The 22616-nt window shown below is 44.0% G+C and overlaps 2 protein-coding genes across 2 annotated transcripts in view; one reads left to right on the top strand and one right to left on the bottom strand.

Annotated features, from left to right (window-relative positions):
• Window positions 1–21859, bottom strand: part of WASHC5 (WASH complex subunit 5) — a 64093-nt gene extending 42234 nt beyond the window's left edge. Inside the window, exons 1-9 of the mRNA XM_066265679.1 lie at window positions 21702–21859; window positions 16158–16482; window positions 15558–15703; window positions 14785–14869; window positions 13669–13769; window positions 11101–11293; window positions 7136–7288; window positions 3612–3725; window positions 2032–2203 (exon numbers count right to left, since the gene is read on the bottom strand). Coding sequence (XP_066121776.1) covers window positions 2032–2203; window positions 3612–3725; window positions 7136–7288; window positions 11101–11293; window positions 13669–13769; window positions 14785–14869; window positions 15558–15703; window positions 16158–16343 — 1150 coding nt within the window. The 5' untranslated portion in view covers window positions 16344–16482; window positions 21702–21859. The remainder of the gene's footprint in view (window positions 1–2031; window positions 2204–3611; window positions 3726–7135; window positions 7289–11100; window positions 11294–13668; window positions 13770–14784; window positions 14870–15557; window positions 15704–16157; window positions 16483–21701) is intronic.
• Window positions 21860–21913: 54 nt separating this feature from the next.
• The window catches only part of NSMCE2 (NSE2 (MMS21) homolog, SMC5-SMC6 complex SUMO ligase), a 239793-nt gene continuing 239090 nt past the window's right edge, over window positions 21914–22616 (top strand). Inside the window, exon 1 of the mRNA XM_066265676.1 lies at window positions 21914–22041. The gene's annotated coding sequence lies outside the window, so the exon portion shown is untranslated. The remainder of the gene's footprint in view (window positions 22042–22616) is intronic.

Below are 22616 nucleotides of genomic sequence, written 5' to 3'. Positions count from 1 at the left end.
GTGAGTCAACTATAAACTGAAGAGAGGTCTAGGCCAAGAAGCAAAATGATGGGGAACAAAATAAACTGGCAAGCAGCTGTTGTGAGAAAGATGTAAGAAGCTGGAGATTTCCAATGTGAAGAGAGGCGGAGGGGAAACTTCACTTTTTCAAAGATATGAAGAATGAGGAAGTCCAAGTGCTGTTGTCACTGCTGGGCACACACAGGAAGTGGAAACAGATGGTCGCTAGCGGGACATCTTGCCTGGAAGGGCTGTGAGGTGGGGCCACTGTGTCACCGAGGCAGGCTGCAGTGACCTGGGGTGGGGCAGGTTTATAGAGACACAGCCTCCTCTGAAGTAACAAGGGGGTGCTGAAACTGGGACCTGTCTCAGGGCAGGCTCTCGGGAAAAGTTTGCTGAGTGAAAAACAAAAAGCAGAAGGCTGCTGAATGACATAGCTCTTAGGGGAAGGGGCACACAGCTCTGGATGAGTGAACCCACTGAGTAATATTATCAAGTATTTACTAAGTACAGTAGGTCTTCCAATAACATTGTTTTATTATGATGGTTTTTAAAGATGTTTATTTTATTGATTTTAGAGAGAGTCAGGAACATGGATTTGCTCTTGTATGTGTCCTGACCGGGGATTGAACTGGCAACCTCTGGGCTCAGGACGATGCTCTAACCAGTTGAATTATCTGGGCAGGGCTCGTTATAATGTTGATGAGATGCCATAGGAACTTAACTCTTTTTTTTAATCAGTTGGCCTGTGTTAAGTTGGTTTTGGTTATAGTGCTTTTCAGTTATAGTCACAAAACCTGTTGATGGCGTTAAGTGAGGATTCAATGCATAAGGAACCGTGCTAGCATGTTAGCAGTGAACAAGCTCAGGTATTAGTCCAGCTTATTTATTTTTCTACCATTAAACCAGGAGTTTAAAGCCATAGGCTCATGGACCCTGAAGATGTGTTTCAATCTGTGAAGCTTCTGACCTTGATGGCCAATAGGGTCTCAAAGGCCTTGACCCAGAAAAGGTTAAAACCTAATCTACCTTAATTAACTACTCTTGTCTAGATAGTTCCTCAACTTGGTTGGAGGAACTAATTTCTAGAATTTCTTCTGCTTTGAGTTCATTTTACTTTGAAATCTTAGGAAAGGCCGGTCAGCGCCTGCCTCCAGAGTGGAGCCCTCCCTGACCACCCCCACCTCTCCACCCCAAGCAATGCCCCTCTCTTGCTCTGGACTCAAATCCTAACACCCGTCCATTGTACACATCTGGCTCCTGGATACTGGCTCAGCCCTTATGTTACTTCCCTATGGTGCTATACCAAATTACCACAAACTTAGTGGCTTAAAAAGCTCCAGAGGTGAGAACTCTGAAATGGGTCTTACTGGACTAAAACCAAGATGTCAGCAGAGCTGTGCTCTGTCTGGAGGCTCCAGGGAAAACCCACATCTTGTCTTCTTTAGCACTCAGAGGCTGCCCGTGTTCCTTGCCCTGTGGCCCCCTCCACGATTAAAGCGGCAACGGCTGCTCAAGCCTCTCTCATGATGCCACCTTTCTAGTTCTGACTCTTCTGCCTCCGTTTTCCTGAGTTAAGGACCCTTGTGATTGCACTGGACCCACTAGGATAATCTCTTTTCTTTAAGATTAACTGATTAGAACCACTGATTCGGTCTGCAAACGTAACCCCCTGGCCACATACTATAACACACCCACGGGTTCTAAGGATTAGGCCACAAATGTCCTTGGAAGGGTCGAGTAGGGAGACATTATTCCACCTCCCACAGCTATATCTGATCTCCCCCATCTGACCAGTGACAGGCTCACTGAACATGGGAGGTAAATGTCCTCGGATTCCAAGCACCTCACAGTACCTGACAAAGGGGCTGTGCAGGAGGGCACTGACTTGTCCAAGTAGGCACAGAAATGACCAGGTTAGAAAGCAGCTTGGTTCTCATCCAAGGGCTAACCCGTCTGCACCCTGCAGCAGGTCTTCACTCTGGAAGCCCCATGTGGAGTGATGCAGACGGCCACACCTGTGGCGCCTACCTGAGTCGGCGGTATGAAGCATTAGCCACCGGATGGCCACATTGCAGTCTCGCAGGCAGTTCAGAAGCCTTGGGATGTTGTCCAGAACCATCTCCTCCCGTAAATAACCTTCTTTCAGAAACTGCTGCACTTGAGCGTGCACTCTTTCACTGACAGTAGCATATCTGCTTGCCTTTGCAAATAAAAAACTTGAATTACATTTTTTAAAAAAGGGACAATTATTTGTCTTGAAAGAGAATCTTATTCAAATGAATCCCTGGACGGATGATAACATTTCTATATAAGATGACTCAGTCGGTAAGGCTCAAAGGCAAGTGTTTTATTGTCTATTTTGAAAGAGTACTGGACTTAGAATGAAGAGACTAAAAGCTAGTCCTGGCTGTGATTACACATTGCTGTGACTGGGTTTCACCTCTGTGGATCTGTTTCTTCAACTGTAAACTTGAGAAGGGGCCCAGGTGGTTCTCTTCTATTCTTGGGTGGAAAAGAAACACAAAAGCAGAAGCTAAATTTCCTGTCCTTCCTGTTAGTATCAACGAAGGAGGCAGAGCAGAGCAGAAGCACTCAAAAGGTGAGACTTCTACAGACATAGGAAAGCTTAGCAAAAAACACACCTCTGTGCATCAACAGTCATCCTGCAGACCTTTTGGAAATTTGGTCATCCTGCTTTACCAAAAGCAAGAGTTAAATGTTACACATCATTAGCCCAGTCAGGTTTTTAATACTAGATGTGTCATCAGGAGACTCTGAAGAACTTCTTACAGTGTCACAAATGAGAAAACGCAATTTTGGAAGGAGATTCTGGCAATGAGAAATGAATGTGCCGATGCCGTCAGTACGGAAGCTCTACTTTCTCTAATACATTCCTAGGAGACATTCCAAAATTGAAATTATTTTGTGCATTATTTATGGAATGCAATGCATCTGAATAAAACATGCTGAAGTTCTTTGAATCAATATTATTCTATCCACACTGGAAACTCAAACACTCAGACAGCCAGGCTGAGGGAATATTTAGAAATGCCAAGTATGCTCCCCAATAAAAAGATTTTATTTTTATTCCTCTGTCTACTCAGGTGTTTCCTTCCACCTTCTGTTCTATATAAAAAAGACACAGTGTAACCATTTAAACTTTAAGAAGCTGAAAGCGTTTAGTCTTGTAGCTTATCTTGAATATCAGAAATGATGACTTTAAATCACAGTGATAGGGCATATGTGTACATTCAGTCACTGTCTCCGGCCCTCTTCCCGCTGATGAAAACATTAAAATTCTGGTGACTGGGAAGAGGAGCTCCATCCATAAGGACACAGTCTCTAAGCAAGAGTAAACGAAGTCAGTGGGAGCCACGTGTCCCTGGGATTCATCTTAGTGCTAACTCTTCCTCAGGACCCCAGCTTCCCATTTATATGTACCATACATGTTAAAAGTCTACAATTAACTATCTTATTCTGCAAAATTCAGCTTTCATTAATCATTTCATTCATGTTTGTGGACATCTTCCAAATGCCTCTGGAAATCTACTTGGCACGTTTCCTACCCCCTCAAGGCAGAGAATCCTCCCCGACTGGCCAGAACTTACCTGCTCTCTGACATTTGTAAGGTCCAGGGTATTGTTCAAAGCCGTTTTTGCAGCTTTGTAAGGTTCCCAAGCATCAGCTAGATTAACTGTGATCCCCATGTAAATGCTAATTACCTGAAAGAGGAGACATTCATTGTTATTGACTAAATACCCACCCACTTCAGGGCAAAGGTCTACAGCAGTGGTTCTCAAACTTTTTGAAGTCGGGCGCATTTAAAATCCTACAAATAATTGTAGGCGCACTATATACAAATTTCTGAGAAATATGTTATAATAATTAAGTCAAATATCAAAGAAAAAATATAAAGTCCAAGCATGCTTTTATGGTAATTAAATGAAATAAATACGACAAAATTAAATTTATTCTGACATTAAAAAACATTTTATGTTACATTTTTTTGAGTTATGCTTTTTAGAATTCATAAAAAAGAGGGGTTAAAAAATTTAAAAAGACAAAAAAGTTATATATATATATATACATATATATATACACATATACATTCTTAGTAAGATTTAGTAAATTCGGAAGGTCTGTCGGCAAATGTGTTAAGTTTTTTCATTCTTGTGTTTATGAGAAACATGAGCCTGATGTGTCCTAGCGATTTCTTCAACATTTGAGCATATATCTGAAAGGCAAACTCTCATTTCCTCATCAATACATTGAAGAATTCCTCTCTTTTTACTCTTAATTGTGTTGAGGGTAGAAAATCCTAATTCACATAAATAGGATGTTGAAAATTATAGTAAATGTTCTAAGCTTTTTTATTTTTTATTTATTTTTTTAGCTTTTTTAGATATTGCCACATATTCTTCTTTTATAGAAACCCAAAAGGCTTCAAGAGATAATTCCTTGTTTAATCATCAATCCAAAACCCCCACCATACATCTTAACTTTACACCAAACAAAGGATAGAAGAAACTTGCCTCCAGTCTTTCTGGGGAACATGGCGGGTAGTGTAAACAATCCAGCACCACAGCTTAACAGCCTTTTGCAACCTAATCAGGCAAGTGAGGTGGGGGGTTGGGCAGACTGTTAGCTTACAGCCAATTCCCCACACCTCTGTCCCCCAAATATCTAAACTCCAAAAACCCTGTTGGTTTTCTGGTCCCCAACAGGCACATATTTCTCTAGAATACCATAGGGCGCACCTGGAGATCTTCTAGGGCACACACTTTGAGAACCACGGGTCTAAGGAAACACAAAGTTAGAGAAGACATCACCCACTCCCACTTTAAATGCCATTCCAATAAAAATCAATGAGAAAACAAGATTTTCCAGACATGTAGGGAAGTGTTCTTCCTATGAGTGCTTTGGAACAAAAGTGACAATGGTGCTATTTATGGACAAGGTTTCCCTTCTGAACTGTTGTGTGTTAGACTCCTGGAGGAAGAGAAATGATAGGGGAATGAGAAGCAGACTTAGAGTAGCCTTTGACTTTGACTAAAGAATGTTCTCAAACGTTTTCCTCTCAGCCTTTACATTCCTGAAAGGTACTGAGGACATCAAAGAAATAAAATAAATTGGATTATATTATATCCATTATATCTACCATATCGATTCATATTTATCATATTACACACAAAAACTGAGAAATTTTAAAATATTTAATTCATTTAAAATAACAATAAACACACTACATGCTAACATTATTTTTGTAATAAAAATCAAATTAAAGTTTTGCCCCCAAAATCTATGAGAATGGCATTGTTTTACATTTATCTTAAGAAATGTATTCAATCCCAGCCCCAGCCGGTTGGCTCAGTGGTAGAGGGTCGGCCCGGTGCGTGGAAGTCCCGGGTTTGATTTCTGGTTGGGCCACACAGGAGAAGCACCCATCTGCTTCTCTACCCCTCCCCGTCTTGCTTCTCTCTCTCTTTTCCTCCTGCAGCCATGGCTCGATTGGATCAAGTTGGCCCCTGGTACTGAGGATGGCTCCATGGCCTCTGCCTCAGGCTCCAAGAAGAGCTCAGTTGCTGAGCAACAGAGCAACGCCCCCTCTCCCCGGATGGGCAGAGCACTGCCCCCTAGAGCAGTGGTCCCCAACCTCTTTTGGGCCACGGACCAGTTTAATGTCAGAAAATATTTTCACAGACCAGCCTTTAGGGTGGTATGGATAAATGTATCACGTGACCAAGACAAGTGTCAAGAATGAGTCTTAGACGGATTTAACAGAGGGAATCTGGTCATTTTTTAAAAATAAAACATCATTCAGACTTAAATATAAATAAAATGGAAATAATGTAAGTTATTTATTCTTTCTCTGTGGACCGGTACCAAATGGCCCATAGACTGGTACCGGTCCACAGCCCAGGGGTTGGGGACCATTGCCCTAGAGGGCTTGCCGGATGGATCCCAGTCAGGGTGCATGTGGGAGTCAGTCTCTCTGCCTACCCTCCTCTCATTGAATTAAAAATTATATATGCAATCCCTCTTTATCCTTATTAATGTTTTTCTTTAACCCCTCGAGTAGTATGAACGTTCATGTATGTTCTCACTCAAAGGGTTAACAAAAAATTCACTACTCAAAGGGTTAAAATTCTCTTGGTGAAATATTAGTATTTTCTCACTAGCTTTTAATTGGTTGGCATTTGCCTGGCAGATCTTTTTCATTCCTTTATTTTCAGTGTGCCAGGGTGCTTTTTTAGGAAGATAAGTATCATGTAACTGGATTTTGACCTTCCTTCATACTAAAAGTGTTTCTGAGCTCAGAACTATGGTCAACACCTCTTTATTAAGCTCAGGCAAACACAGCCAGACTATCAGAGTTTTCTTCTTGGTGGTTTAACTCTAGCTCCTGAGAATGGTCATTTGTGAGCAGGAAGCATTGCCTCTTAATTGCATGCAGTCTGCTCTTTGCACCAGGAATGCTCCTTATACAGGTCCCTCATCACAGAGCTTGCGATTCAATAGATGGCAAGAAATGAAATACAATCCGCTGCCCAAGAACATGATCCAATTCACTGTTCTTTGTTAAAAGGTTCTATGAGCAAAGAAAGCATTTCATATGTACTATTATGTTAAGTCCATTTTATTCCTTTAAGAATTAATATTTTTAAGTGAAACATTAAAAAGTTACAAGCAAACCCCTGCAGTAATCTAAACCTTCATAGCTCCATCAATGTTAGCTTATAGATACAACTTATTATAGAAGTGAAATCTCTGTTCGTAACACAACAAATCAGAGAAATTCTGCTAGCTTAGATTCATAAAATAGAAAAGAACACAGAAAGGCTGTGTAACTTAGCTGCAACCTCTGTAGCTAAAGCAAGATAGGTTATGATAACATGACTTTACCTGGAGACTATCCATTTAAGAAAAAAACAACAATTGGTTCAGGAAATTTTACTGGCTGATTTATTCCTTCATGTTATGTTTTCTAAAATTCTCAACACATTTAAAGTAATTTTAACTAAGTGATTTTATGTCTCACTATTTATATCATGATCTCTGACCAAAAGAATGAAAAAACCAGTTCTCCAACAAGCTTATTACAGAGAAAAAAATAACTAATAGAAATACTTGCCCAATTATCTGGAAAGTATTTATCCACTATCTCCCTCATTTTTGCTTGATGCGTATGAAGAATGGAAGGTTCGAAGTAGAGAATGACGTAGAGCATGGCAGCCTGGTTTGCCAGAGCCGTGCTGCGGTGCTCCGGCAGCGGGTACGCTGAGACCTGCAACACAGACGAGACCCACAAGAGGCGGTTGCTGGTAACAACTGAACTTACATGCGCCAGACATATGATCGCGTTCTAGGACAGAGCAGCCTCTACAAGTCTCCCCGCAGAACGCTGGACAGGGGAAGCAACTCTCCTGGCATTGCTCACCAGGGCCCTCCTTCTTATCCCTAACCACGCAGTATTAATCTCTTCTTCCAGCCCTCAACTCTGCTGCAAGTCAAAGTCTTTTCTTTACAAAAAAAAAGTTGTAACCCCAGGTCTCCCTTTAGTTGCCCACTGTGTGTCCTTCCCATCACAATCTCCTAGAACGGACAGAATCCACTCACTATGGCTATTTTCTCACTTCCTGTCTGTTCGTCCACTCACTGAAATCTGACCTCCACCATCACATCAGCGAAACGGCCTAAGCTCACTCAGACCTCACGATCACCCAATTCAGTGGCCTCTTCTCTGCACTCTCACTTAAATCCTCCCAGGAATGAAATTCTCTCCTCCTCTGGTTTCCCAGACACCACTCCTCTTATCTGCTTCGCTGGTGTTCTGCCTGCCTTTCCGATGCTGGGGCGTCCCCGCCCACCAGCTTACGTCTTAGGAGTCTTTAGCTACACATAGTATATATACCACCCCGAGAACTAAGCGCAAAGGGAGGAAATTATTATAAGGACAGCCGAGTGATGTCACGTGGAGCCTGGCCAGGTCTGCAAGGGACTGGAAAGTGAATCAGAAAGCCTTCACTGTTTCTCCCTGTGATGTGCTTGTCTAACTTTTCCGTTTCTCCAGACTGATTTCCATAACATGGCAGAATGAGGTTGCCCTAACGCCAAATTTTGCATGTTGTACAAAATAGTAGTAAACCCATGTTCGGAAACTGTTGGGCCCAATTTCAAATTACCTGCAGATAGGGAATCTTTCCCACTTTGGGTCAAGTGACTGCCCCTGCTCCAACCAGCCAAGGGCAGGGGACGAGCAGGGCAGAGAGTGGGACAGACACACAGCACAGGGGGCGAGCAGGGCAGAGAGTGGGGCAGACACACAGCACAGGGGACGAGCAGGGCAGAGAGTGGAGCAGACACACAGCACAGGGGACGAGCAGGGCAGAGTGGGGCAGACACACAGCACAGGGGACGAGCAGGCAGAGAGTGGGGCAGACACACAGCACAGGGGACGAGCAGGGCAGAGTGGGGCAGACACACAGCACAGGGGACGAGCAGGCAGAGAGTGGGGCAGACACACAGCACAGGGGACGAGCAGGGCAGAGTGGGGCAGACACACAGCACAGGGGACGAGCAGGGCAGAGAGTGGGGCAGACACACAGCACAGGGGACGAGCAGGGCAGAGAGTGGGGCAGACACACAGCACAGGGGACGAGCAGGGCAGAGAGTGGGGCAGACACACAGCACAGGGGACGAGCAGGGCAGAGAGTGGGGCAGACACACAGCACAGGGGACGAGTAGGGCAGAGAGTGGGGCAGACACACAGCACAGGGGACGAGCAGGGCAGAGAGTGGGGCAGACACACAGCACAGGGGATGAGCAGGCAGAGAGTGAGGCAGACACACAGCACAGGGGACGAGCAGGGCAGAGAGTGGGGCAGACACACAGCACAGGGGGCGAGCAGGGCAGAATGGGGCAGACACACAGCACAGGGGACGAGCAGGGCAGAATGGGGCAGACACACAGCACAGGGGGTGAGCAGGGCAGAGAGTGGGGCAGACACACAGCACAGGGGGTGAGCAGGGCAGAGAGTGGGGCAGACACACAGCACAGGGGACGAGCAGGGCAGAGAGTGGGGCAGACACACAGCACAGGGGACGAGCAGGGCAGAGAGTGGGGCAGACACACAGCACAGGGGACGAGCAGGGCAGAGAGTGGGGCAGACACACAGCACAGGGGACGAGCAGGGCAGAGAGTGGGGCAGACACACAGCACAGGGGACGAGTAGGGCAGAGAGTGGGGCAGACACACAGCACAGGGGACGAGCAGGGCAGAGAGTGGGGCAGACACACAGCACAGGGGACGAGCAGGGCAGAATGGGGCAGACACACAGCACAGGGGACGAGCAGGGCAGAGAGTGGGGCAGACACACAGCACAGGGGACGAGCAGGCAGAGAGTGGGGCAGACACACAGCACAGGGGACGAGCAGGGCAGAGTGGGGCAGACACACAGCACAACCCCAGCCTGACCCCTGCGTGAGCGGAGGTCACGGGGCAAGGAGGAAACAGAAACCCTGCCTTGAGACATGACGAAATGGACCGCCTGAGAGACAGAGGGGTGAGGACGGGGAGCAAAATAACCAGAACGGGTTCTGATGTCGTCCAGATCTGAACTGAACTACGGTTCTGCTCCCCAGTTACGGGACCACGTGGAAGTTCTGTAGCTCCCTAAGCCTTCCTCTTTTCAACAGCGACACGAGGACTCTGCTGCCTACTCTGCACAACTCCTGTGAGGCACAGAGAAGCGGCACATGAAAGAGCCTCATGAGTCTGGCTCTACTGAATTTGCAATAAATGACAACAAATATTATGAAGGGCTGGGATCTGCAGGTGGCTCTAATTTTGAATTGTTTTTTTTAAAAAAAATCTTTTCTATTTACATTTAACATATTTGCACCAAAAACTAACCAAAAAACTGCACAGGTGTGCTCTGTGATAACTGATACCTAGTTCTCATAGGTCCCATTCCCTTCTAGAAAGAAAAATGTATATACAGTAATACATAAAATTACCATATTTCCCCATGTATAAGACACACCTTAATTTTGAGGCCCAAAATTTGAAAAACAATTTATTACATAAAGTTATTGAACTCAAGTTTTATTCATCATAAAATTCATACAACTCCTCGTCTGCGCAAAAAAGCGGGAAATGCAAGTAAAAAAATCTACAACCATCGTCTAAGACATACCCAGGTTTCAGACCCCAAAGTTTTTTGGAAAAAGGTGCGTCTTATCCATGGGGGAATACGGTATGTTTCCTTCAGGGAAATGAAGTCAATGGCAGTTTTCTTTGGTTTCTTCTTTTTTTTTTTTTTTTTTTTTTTAATTTTATTTATTCATTTTTAGAGAGGAGAGAGAGAGACAGAGAGGGATAGAGAGAAGAGAGAGACAAAGAGAGAGAGAAGGGGGGAGGAGCTGGAAGCATCAACTCCCATGTGCCTTGACCAAGCAAGCCCAGGGTTTCGAACCGGCGACCTCAGCATTTCCAGGTCGACGCTTTATCTACTGCGCCACCACAGGTCAGGCTGGTTTCTTCTTAAGTTAGAGAGAGACACATCCTGGAGAGGAAAGTGAGACACGCTCCGAATGCTGTGGGTGCACATGCGTGTTCATGCGTGTTCGTGCTGCCCTCCTTGCCCGGACTGCTCCTGCACCCCTCCGGCCTGCTGTAAGCTGCGGCCCTGACATGCTCCCTGGCTCCCTGGCTTCCCCCTCGGAAACACTCACTGTGCTTTCCTGTAATTCCTTTAGCTGTCTGTCTGTCCTCTTTTCTTAGCTACAAGCTCATTATGCCCAGGGACCATGGCCTCCCTTCATCAGCGATGTATCCCCAGCACATGGACAGGCATGTAACACACACTCAGTAACTACTTCTTTCCAAACATAGTTCAAATCTCCACTCTTTCCTGACAACACTAATTCTGCCCAAATGAATATCCCTCTTGCGTCTACCATCCCACAGCATAGCTCAAAGGTCTTACATCATTTTCAGCAGCTTTTACTCTTCCGAGGAAGAACAAAGGGCAGGAGTAATTGAGGAGGAACGTGCAGTCTTTTAAATCACTAAGATCTTAAAGGTCTTAATCCCCACCTGGTTGTAAATATCGTCGGATCTCAGTCGACCGATGACCATACTGATGAAGGAGTCATTGATGGGCACTCTCCGGAAGTAACTCTCCGGATAGTTGGGCGGCCGTTTGGCTCCTGCTTGGCTGGAGTAACCCGTACTTCGGAGCAGCTTACAGATGTCATCCATATTGGAGTCCGCAGAAGATCGAGCAGCACTGAGGAAGGTCACAGTGGGAAAGGAGGGCCAAGCAAACGCACATGAGAAACTCAGAAGTCCAACGAAGCAGAACTTCTTGACTTGATCTAGTTTTAGATATGACTGTGGGCTAATTTATAGCCTTAAGATTCAAAATTATCTTTTCAAAAAGCCTGTTATAATATAGAAAACTTATAAGATGGGTTCCTGTATGTAAGTACAGTTCTATGTTAAGGTTCACAATCCTTTTTCCAATATCTTTGGGTCTGAATTTGTTTCAGAATATAGCATTTTAATTTTTTTTAAGTAGCAATTATTTTATTTTATTTATTTATTATTATTTTTATTCATTCATTTTAGAGAAGAAAGACGAAGGAGAGATAGAGAGAGAGAGGAGAGAGAGAGAGAGAGAGAGAGAGAGAGAGAGAGAAAGAAGGGGGAGGAGCAGGAAGCTTTAACTCCTACATGTGCCTTGACCGGGCAAGCCCAGGGTTTTGAACCTGTGACCTCAGCGTTCCAGGTTGACACTTGGTTCATTGCGCCACCATAGGTCAGGCCCAGAATATAGCACTTTTCACATAAAAGAATGTAATATCATATGTAGGCTATATATGATATAATACTTCAGTAGGGTCTCAGTTGGCATTCCATGATCAACACATGTTAATATTTCTATAGTAAGTATATTCACACAAGTGAGATAAATAAAGACTATCTATAGCCTCATATTTGCTCTGATCAGGTTTTGATTCCATATGATTTCAGTTTGGATCAGGTTTTACTGCCAAAGGAGTTATTCTGTGTGCCTGTGTGTGTGTGTATTTCCGCAGCTCTTTGGATTTCAGAATTGTGCATAAAAAATGTGAACCTGCTGCAACATTCCATAAATTAGAAAACAATTTAAAAAATTATGACAATTTAAAGTGTGATACATAAAAATTTGTTTTTTCCTGGTAAGGTGCACTTTTCTATGGAGATTTAGTCAAAACGTCTGTGATTTTCAGGGTGGTTTGTAGTAGTCATCCCTCAAAGAGACTTAGAGAATCTTTGATTTGAAGATGACCTCGTACTGGACGTAGAATCTCCTTTACCACAACTGTGACTTGCGATTTTTCAGTGTCACTTGAATAATGGCTCCTCACATTCCAATGAATCAACTGTTGTACCCAAAGGGACAAAGCCAGATTGTCAAAGCTGGGCTTGAGAAGCAGACTTCTTTCTTTTTTATGTTATTTATCGTTTTTGTTTTTCCAAGTATTTTCAAATATACAGGTAAGATGATTGGAAGTTCATTTTTAAACAAAGGGGTGTTAAAACAGTTGCAGGTCACACTGATGAGAATGCATCATGCACGTGGGGGGCAGTCTCCTCCCACCCTGGTAAAGCTGGAAGGAAGCAGGTGAGTTTGATGAGAATGCATCGTGCACGTGGGGGGCAGTCTCCTCCTACCCTGGTAAATAAAGCTGGAAGGAAGCAGGTGAGTTGAGCAGCTGAAGATTCCTGCTGAGGAGGCAGCGGTCCCAGGTGTGGCTGAAAATATACTGTCCCCAAACAACCCCTCTCTCCGTTGAGGATCTCCCTCCCTGCCCTATTTATGTTGTCCTGATTTGTACGTTTGAAAATGTTAAGTCTAGTCTACACCTCTTTAGCCCAAGTCCCTAACTGACTCCAGCTTATTGACTGTTTGTTAAATGAATTTTGACTATTTCTGACATTGACTTTGTATCCAGATTTTGACTCATTAATACAACAATTGAAACCTGTGTGCCAGGTACTGGAATTACAGATTTGGTTAGGACACTACTTCTTGAAGTCACAGCTCTGTCAGACATACCTAACACATGATCATAATGTGCGCATGTTTTGTGTTTGTTTTACACATGTGTAGGTGAGAATTCTCTTTTAACCTGACCCCTTAATGATAACTTTTCAAAATCATCAACCTGAAAATGACACAGAAAATTCATTCATTTCCTTACATCTGCCAAAGAGCAACATTTGAAACTTAAAAACAACCCCCTCAAAGCCCCCCAAAAAGAACATTCATTAGACTTCCAAATCCCCAAATTTATCTTTAAGAAAATTAAGATACCTTTAAAAAACAACAACAACTGAGATTCTATCATGGTAACGATAATCTATACAGTATATCTCTAACAATCTATGATATAATAGGCAGATAATTTTATATAGAATCCATAGTTTATATATATCTAACCTATTATGATGATGATATAAAATACAGAGTAACTGCTATATTTCTATATTATGTTCAGAAGAGATAAAGCATCTTCTGGTTTTGCACCTTAGGTCACAATGAGAGCAGCACAGAAACCAGCACTGCCCTGCACCAACAGCAGTGCTTCCGGCGTGTGCAGCCCCGCCCAGGGATACCTGTAGCGATAGTAAGAAACCAGCATTCTCTCTCTAACTTCTCCTTCAATCTTCTGGTCAACGACCAGCAGCATAACTCCATATAGATACAGAGCTTCACACTAGGAAAAAAAAGATAAGAGTATACATTCTCATGGAGTGATTTTGATAATGATTACAAAGATCTTTGCTTCCATTTCTCCTAAAAGCTTTTTTAGTATAAGAATGCAGGCTTCCCAAAGAGTTCTCACCTTCTGTACAGAATGAGCTTTGGAAAGTGTTATGAAAAATAAATTTTAATTAACAGTGATTATCTTTCAGTTGGCTTGGTTTTGATATCAAAATGGAACCCCAATATTATGACTGCCTTTAAGTCATCCACTTCTTTAACAAACATTTTAAAAGTGATTCCTATGAACCACGTTCTGGGCTAAATGTCTGAGATGCAAAAGATAAAGAGGAGAGCCTGACTAGGTGGTGGCACAGTAGCTAGAGTGTCGGAGTGGGATGCAGAGGACCCAGGTTCCAAACCCTGAGGTTGCCAGCTTGAGCGCAGGCTCATCCGGCTTGAGCGCAGGCTCATCTGGCTTGAGCACGGGCTCACCATTTTGAGCGTGGGGTCGCTGGCTTGAACGTGGGATCATCAACATGACCCCATAGTCACTGGCTTGAACCCAAGAATCGCTGACCTGAAGCCCAAGGTTGCTGGCTTGAGCAAGGGGTCAGTCACTAGCTCAGCTGGAACCCCCCAATCAAGGCACATATGAGACACTAAGGTGTCACAATGAAGAACTGATGCTTCTCATCTCTCTTCCTTCCTATGTGTCTGTCCCTATCTGTCCCTCTCTCTGTTTTCAGTCTCCCACTTACAAAAAGATAAAGAGAAGAAAATTGTTACACTAAGGGAGCTCAGAAACTTTATACAATCTTTATTCACTTGTAATTCTGTTCAAAGTCAACTATGTTCTAAGTTCAGATACAGACCTGTTAGTTGGAAGAGAAGTATCAGTTTATTCTATTTCTCTTTAAAGAAGGGTACTCTGTATGTATTATATTTGTGACTTACATATAGAAAAAAAAAGTAATGCTAAGCTTGACATTCATGAATTTCTATTTCAAATGGTCACTTGTACTTACTAAAAGTTGTTTCCCATCTTCATTGAGAAGCACACTTTCTATGGTTTGCTGAATATAAACACCTTCATTGAGATCATCCAGGTATCTAGGAATGAAACCCCAGAGCAAGTTATTCATTGATAATGAAAACTTTAACAACATCTTTTATGAAAAAAATGAAAGATTTCTAAAAGATAGGCAAGATACTTGGCATTCCAGCCTTCAGATATCATAGTTTGTGGTCCTTCACAATTTTAAGAGTTGACTTATGAACTGAAACTCGTTAGTAGGGCCACAGGTTGACATTTACGGCTATTACAAGGAAAAGGAATATTCCCCAGTCCCAATTTATGAACTGCAAATATCTTAGCAAGTAAAGGCATAAGAAGATGGAATAGTTAGTTTAAAAGCCAATGAATAATTAATTCTAAGGGCTGGAAGAAAGAGAATACTGTTTGGTTAGGGATTAGAAGGAAGGTTATGGCTACTAATGCTACAAAAATGTTATCTTTTTTCACTTTTTACATATAATAGAATATGATTATAAATCACAGGATTGAAAGCCATATGACTTAGTATAGACCAAGATTATTATAATACTCCACAAACTCAGGCAATTATAATAAAACTCTAAAATACTTAAGATGAGTAGTGCCACAAGGAGGACCCAACAGTTATGCGTGGTATAATCTAGTACATTTTGTAGTCACTCAGATTTACATGTTCTAGGGTGTCCCTTTTCCCTCTCCACTATTTACTATTACAGAATAAACTATTACTAAATTAATCATTACCTGTTTAAGTCTACAATATATTTATGCACACTTTGAAATGCTAAATAAAATCTGGTTACAATTTCTATGTTGTTTTCACGAAATTCTTCATCTAAATCCTGTAGCTCTGGCTTAGCTTCCAGTTTGCTTTCCCATAATTCCGGACCCTAAGTAGAAAAACAGATTTATGGAGATGTCAATAAAAACATACTTGTTGGTAACAATTTCTAAGCGGTCTTTTAAAAATTTGTTCTTATGCCTTAAAAGGGATGTCAATGTTGAAAGTAGAGCAACAGAAAGCAAATACATTGAAAGAAGATAACAGATACCTGGATATAAAGTCCCTTTGAAAGAAACAAATTTGAATTGCAACTACAATTAGATACTTTAATGTGAAATATATTATACCAAAGCTATCCTTTTAAAATTTGATTATGTTGTATTAGGGCTTCACACAATATCTTCAGGTTATTTTGAAATTAGCTGATATTTAATTTGGTTTAAAATCTCTCCTCTTTAACTCTTTCTCCATAATTGATTTAACTTCTCAGTCTCATGGTTCCCAGAGAAAGCATGCTTTGTAGAAAAGACAGTGATAAAGAGGCTATTGGGGAAGATTACCTTAAAATAGCTGAAATCAAATATGATATCTCCATATTTCTGTTGATCAGCTCGGTCTTTTAACCTGAATACAGCAGGAATAAACTCAGAGAGCCTCAAAAGTTCAGCAATGATGGCATTGCCACAGGAAACGATCCTTAGGATTGCCTGGCCACAGAGGTTGTTCTCAGCTAGAAAGTCCAACATCCTGAGGCTCGTCAACTACTCCGTGCCTTGCCTGGCCTGGCCTGGCCGGTGGGAATGCTGGACCAGCTTCAGAGCTGGGGGTCTGGGAATCATTAGATGAAACCAGGTCTGCAGACAGATGTTTGCTCCATTTGAGACACTGTATCCAAAATAAATAAATAAATAAAATAACCAATTTTTTTAAGGAAGCATGGAGAAACACATACATTAATATTTTTCTCCCAAACCTCCTAAAAAATAAACAAGAAAAATGAGTTCTGATTTGGTTGAGGATATTTACTCTCCACTCTTCATGTTTTCCATGTTGGAGGGCTTTGATAAATTAACACTCTTGGCCTCTTTCTAAACCCTTTCTTCACTTTTCCCCTAAGGACCCAATTTAGCTAACCCTGAGCTTGGGAGAAGGACCCGCTGAGCATGCGTGACTCCAGTGTACCCTCAACTGGGTGCTAATTTCTTGTTAAATTCTCCTTACAGGCCCTGGCAGGTTGGCTCAGTGGTAGAGCGTCGGCCTGGCGTGTAGAAGTCCTGGGTTCGATTCCCGGCCAGGGCACATAGGAGAAGCGCCCATTTGCTTCTCCACCCCTCCCCCTCTCCTTCCTCTCTGTCTCTCTTCCCCTCCTGCAGCCAAGGCTCCATTGGAGCAAAGATGGCCCGGGCGCTGGGGATGGCTCCTTGGCCTCTGCCCCAGGTGCTAGAGTGGCTCTGGTTGCAAAAGAGCGACTCCCCGGAGGGGCAGAGCATCCCCTCCTGGTGGGCGGAGCATCGCCCCCCTGGTGGGCATGCCGGGTGGATCCCGGTCGGGCGCATGCAGGAGTCTGTCTGACTGTCTCTCCCGGTTTCTAGCTTCAGAAAAATACAAAAAAATAAAAATAAAAAAAATTCTCCTTACAGGAATTGCATCACTTGTTTTTGCTTTGGGAAAAGGTATGTCCTAAAATGTACTAGAATTAGTTTTTTACAAAAATTTTGATCATATATTAGGTATAGGAAGCCTTGTTACCAAGGATAATACAAGCCTGAGAAAGGCTACACAGTGACTCTAAAGAAGGAACAAATTTCATACTAAACAGTAGAAAAGTTTGATTAGGAATGTATCTTAAAACATTATAACTAAAACTGATAGAAGTGCATTTTATATTTAATAAAATTTAGAGTAAAATTGCCAAAACTATGTACTAATTCAATGGACAAACAGAGAATGAGTCAAAAGTTTATTTTATCAAATGGTGATTTTGGTAATATAGTATCTTACACTTCATTGTTGACTTTCATAGCATGATCTTTAAAGAGGTAATTTTTACAAAACAGTTTCAAGGTATCATTCCTTTTCCCAAAGGCCTCTCCCAATTCTTTATCAAATCATTATCTTCTGAAGTGCCATTTGTGTCATTATCTTTGTTGCATTTCTCTCCTCTTTGTGTTAATTGGCTACGTCAACATTTGTCATTTTCATGGAAGCCAGACTTAAACTTTTCCAAGTCATGAATGCCTATGTCTTTCCCAACATTTGCAGTTTCACTTCCTTTCTGAAGCTAGGTTAGACATGTGACTCTGACCAATGAGACATAAGAGGGAGTCTATGGTGAGACTCCTAGGAAATTCTTATTCCTTCTACTACAAGGAGAAGGGCATGTGGAGAGAAATTTCCTTTTCTGGCTCTGACTATCCCTGCCTTTAAATCTGGCCCAATGAACATTTGACACCTGAAGCCCAGTAGCCATCTTGAAACCATGAGATGACAAGCCTAAGAGAAGAAGCCAACACCGTGGTGTGGAAGAAGAGAAAGAATCTGAATTCTTGTTGATGTTATTGACTGACTCATTGATTCAACTGTGGCACAACCTACCTCCGAATCCTTGTTAATGAACTGCTTTTTATGGTATATCTACTGTTGAGTTCTGGATTATTTACAGGTGAAAGAATTCCTAATGATATAGAATCATTCATTAAACAAATACCTACTTATCCAGTCAGTGCCTACTATACGCCACACACTATTTTAGGACCTGAAGATAGTTCAGTGAACAAAACTAAGTTTCTGCTCTCATGAAGCCTATATACTATTGGGAGTAGGAAAGGGATAACAGAAAAATACACATATACATACAATAAAGGGATGCTGCGTGAGCTATTTTATCTTACATAGAATGATTTGTGAAAGCCTCCCCGATAAGACGATATTTGAGCAGGGATCAGAAGGAAATAAGGGAGCAAAGAGTAGGGTATCTGAGTGTGGTCAGCAGCCTTTAGGAGGGTCCCCAATGACCTCCACCTCTTTATTCATGCCCTGTGTTGTCTCTTCCTTAGAATGTGACTAACTGACTTCCTTCTAAAGAACAGAGGATGGCAGACTGAAACATACCACTGCTGAGATTAGACTGCAGAAAGACCGTAACTTCTAGCTTGAGAACCGCTCTGGCTTGTTTGTCCTGGGAAGGAGGTTGTCATGTTGTGAGAGAGCCCCACGGAGGAACTCATGTGACAAGGGATTGAGAATCCTGCCAACAGCCACTCCAGTGAGCTTGGAAATGGATCCCAACTCCAGTTGAACCTTCAGATGGGACAATAGTTCCTGTTCACAGCTTGACTATAACCTGCCTATGGACAAGGGGTCAGAAACCTATGGCTAGCGAGCCAGATATGGCTTTTTTGATGGCTGCATCTGGCTCCCAGATAAATCTTTAATTTAAAAAATGTTAAAAATATAGAACATTCTCATGTATTACAATCCATTCATTTCCTACTACTCATGTTTATGGTTGCGGGTGGCTGGAGCCAATCACAGCTGTCTTCCAGGACACCAAATTTTTATTGGATAATGTGTAACATAAACGGGTCGTTGTATGGCTCTCATGGAATTACATTTTAAAATATGTGGCGTTTATGGTTCTCTCAGCCAAAAAGGTTCCCGACCCCTCCTTAGACCCTGAGCTAAAGGCACCCAGGGGAGCCATTCTACCTGATTCCTGACCACAGAAACTACTATAAAATAATAGATATTTATTGTTTTAAGCCACTAGATTTTTGGAGTAGTTTGTTATTTTACAACAGACAATGATCTAGGAGAAAGGCATTCCAGGTAGAGGTTATAAAGAAGTGCAAAGGTCCCGGGGTAGGACTGTGCTAGATAAATTTAAGTAATAGCAAACTGGCTGTGGTGGGTACTGCAGAGTGAGCAAGGGATAGAAGCAGAGATCAGGGGAGGGAGGTAGTTGGGGTTGGTCAGATAGTAGCTGAGAAGTCACTGCAGTTATCTAGAATGCTCTCTCATGAGGGCATCCTATGATACACATAAAGGCATAAAACTTTAGACTCAACTGAGAGGAGGGCAAACTATGATTAACAGATTTTGGATACTAAGATAGGACAGATAATGGGGCCATGGAGGAAACAGCATTTCCTGCCTTCTTTTACAGCCCCCCTCCCCCTCCCCCAAAGAAGGACAGACACACTCAGCACCTGCATGCACGTAGTCAGGTTGGCTTAGATCTGGGGTAATGATTAAGTCAAGACTTCTGTGTGTGTATCTCTTATTTTAATCTTTGAATCTTTACTCAAGAGTTACACTGTAGGCAACATTTAAATATTTATTTGGCTGGAGTAATCCCATTGTTGGCTGAAAAACTGGCCCTGAAGAACAGAATTTAAGACCATCGTTAAAGATGCCTAACCAGGTTGCAGTGATCTTAGAGCTAGTTAACTTTATAGGAGTTCAAACTTAGTTGAGCTTAAAAAAAAAAATCACTCTAGAATGAGGAGCAAATAAACATAGAGCAGAAGCTATATTAAATCTCCCAGCCCTGGCCGGTTGGCTCATTGGTAGAGCGTCGGCCTGGCATGCAGGAGTTCCAGGTTCGATTCCTGGCCAGGGCACACAGGAGAAGTGCCCATTTGCTTCTCCACCCCTCCCCCTCTCCTTCCTCTGTCTCTCTCTTCCCCTCCTGCAGCCAAGGCTCCATTAGAGCAAAGTTGGCCCGGGCGCTGAGGATGGCTCCATGGCCTCTGTCTCAGGCGCTAGAATGGCTCTGGTTGCAACAGAGCGACACCCCAGAGGGGCAGAGCATCGCCCCCTGGTGGGCGTGCCGGGTGGATCCCTGTTGGGCGCATGTGGGAGTCTGTCTGACTGCCTCCGTTTCCAAATTCAGAAACACACACACACAATCTTCCATTTGGTTCTATTGGCACTAGGAACGAAGAAAATTCCAGTACAGGCTGCATTATTATTACTCTTTGCCATGGAATGAAACCAGAGATCCCACTCAATTTCCTAACTGTCTTTTACAAGGCACCCAGAAAAGTGGTTGTTACTTTATCTTTAAGAATTTGGTATGAAAATGTGTTTCTCCAGTTGGAAAGTCACAAAAGACAACCTGCTTTCAAGAATGAAGCATGATATCATCCCATCAATTACCCGGTGGGCACAGAACTGAACTCTGAAAGACTTTAAATTGTCTTGGGACAAACCACTGTGGACCCTACTCGGAGGACAAGAAAAGAGAGGTCTATTTTTATCCTGTCATAAAACCTCAGTTCCACAGAGAAAGAAGTGCTGGCCTCTACCAATCCATGATCAGGAGAAATTATAAAGGTTGCTGATCAAGATAAAAGTGGAATCTCTCTCCAGAAAAAATTCTGAAATGAGCCTGACCCCTCTAGTCTGATTCATAAATCCTGGGGAAGGCAGGAGAAGGAAAACGAGGTATTTCTGACTGTGGGCAGAGGCAGTAAAACCTCTCTCCCCACACCACCCTGACCCCATCACGTATCATGGACCTCCGTGCATTCGGAACCAGGAGACCCGGTTCCTTTATGGGCTCTGTACGTTTTCCTTCATTTGTTTTTTACTCTTAAGACCATCCACAAACCAGGATCCTCAAAACATTTTTTCCGAAATGCAAGGGCTGGGTATCAGCATGTCACAGGTGAGGGAGAACTGAGCTGCAGAGAGGAACAATGACTGGTCCTAACTCACAGCCATGGCAGGACCGGAATTTACACCTGGGTGGGTCAGATTGTATACACGCTCACTACCCACGCAGTTTTCCCGACGGGAAACGGAGGAATAACGACGTCCACACAGCCCGGCTCCCGGAAACCTGGGAGGATACGGATGCGGGCCAGGCAGCTGACCATCACTCCCTTAAGCCCCGGAGCGGCGTGGAAACTGTCCCCGTCTCCAGGGAGACGAAGAGCTTGGATTGCAGCCCCAGCCCCGGGAAGCCCCTCAGTCCTCCGCGCCGCTCCCTCGCCCCGGCCAGACCCACCCCGCGCCACTGCCGTCCCCTCCGGCCAGCGCGGCCCAACAGGGGGCAGGGGGACGTGAACCGAGGGGCGCGCGCACCCCGCCCCACTTACTGTCATCCGGGCCGCGCCGGGGCGCAGAGCGGGGCCGCCGATCGCGCGGGAAGCCGGCGCCCGGTCCCCACCCCCGCCTCTCCGCAGGGGACCTCCCTACCCTCCGCCCGGGACCAACAGCCGGCGGAACCCCGGCTTCCACCCCGGGTTTCCCAGACGGTCGCAGAACCCAAGGGGCGGAGAGCAGGGCGGGGCGTCATGTGACCACGGGCGGGCGACGGCTGATGACGTCCGAGCCCGCGCTCGCAGTTTCAGCGATAGGGAAGCGAGGGAAGGAAGGGGTTGGGGTCTGGGTGTAGAAAGTCAGGGTGCTGCCGGACGGAACTGGGTCGGGCGGCAGGTAAGGCTGACGCGGGGGACGGCGATGGGGAGGGTGGCGGCAGGTGTCGCCTCCCTGTGGGGGCACACCACGGGTCTCCTGATGGCGGGTCCTGGTTCTCTTCACGCCACAGCAACGAGGCTGCGGCAGTTTACCTCATTCTCCGGGACCCCACCTCTCCGTCCTTCAACCCGAAGTGTATGCGGAAAAGATCACGCGTTCTCGACCCAACCGTGTTTGCTTTGAACTGCCTTTAAACCAGGGCCTTGGGCAGGTCGTTTAGATGAACTCTCTGGGCCTCTCTGTAAATGTTTGTGAGGATTAGAGATCATGGGAATGGAGTCCCGGACCACCAGTTCATGTCACACTGTTGGGAACCTACAAATGGTGGTTGCTGTTACTTCTGTCTGCAAGCCTTGACTCATCGCCTGTTTTGTGTGAGCTGTTTTATATTCTGTAGAGTATGTCAGAGTGCTAGTTTAAGTTGCTCCCAGGGAGAAGGAGTGGTGGACGTGTGAGCAAATAGTTGTGATGAATTATATCGAGTGTGTGTGTGATAGGGACGGTGGTAACGTGAGGGAGGGAAAATACAGTTG

Source organism: Saccopteryx bilineata, chromosome 3 (assembly GCF_036850765.1).
Source record: "Saccopteryx bilineata isolate mSacBil1 chromosome 3, mSacBil1_pri_phased_curated, whole genome shotgun sequence".
Lineage (NCBI taxonomy): Eukaryota > Metazoa > Chordata > Mammalia > Chiroptera > Emballonuridae > Saccopteryx > Saccopteryx bilineata.
The sequence above is the reverse complement of the archived record's forward strand: the minus strand, read 5'-3'. Positions and strand labels throughout refer to the sequence as shown.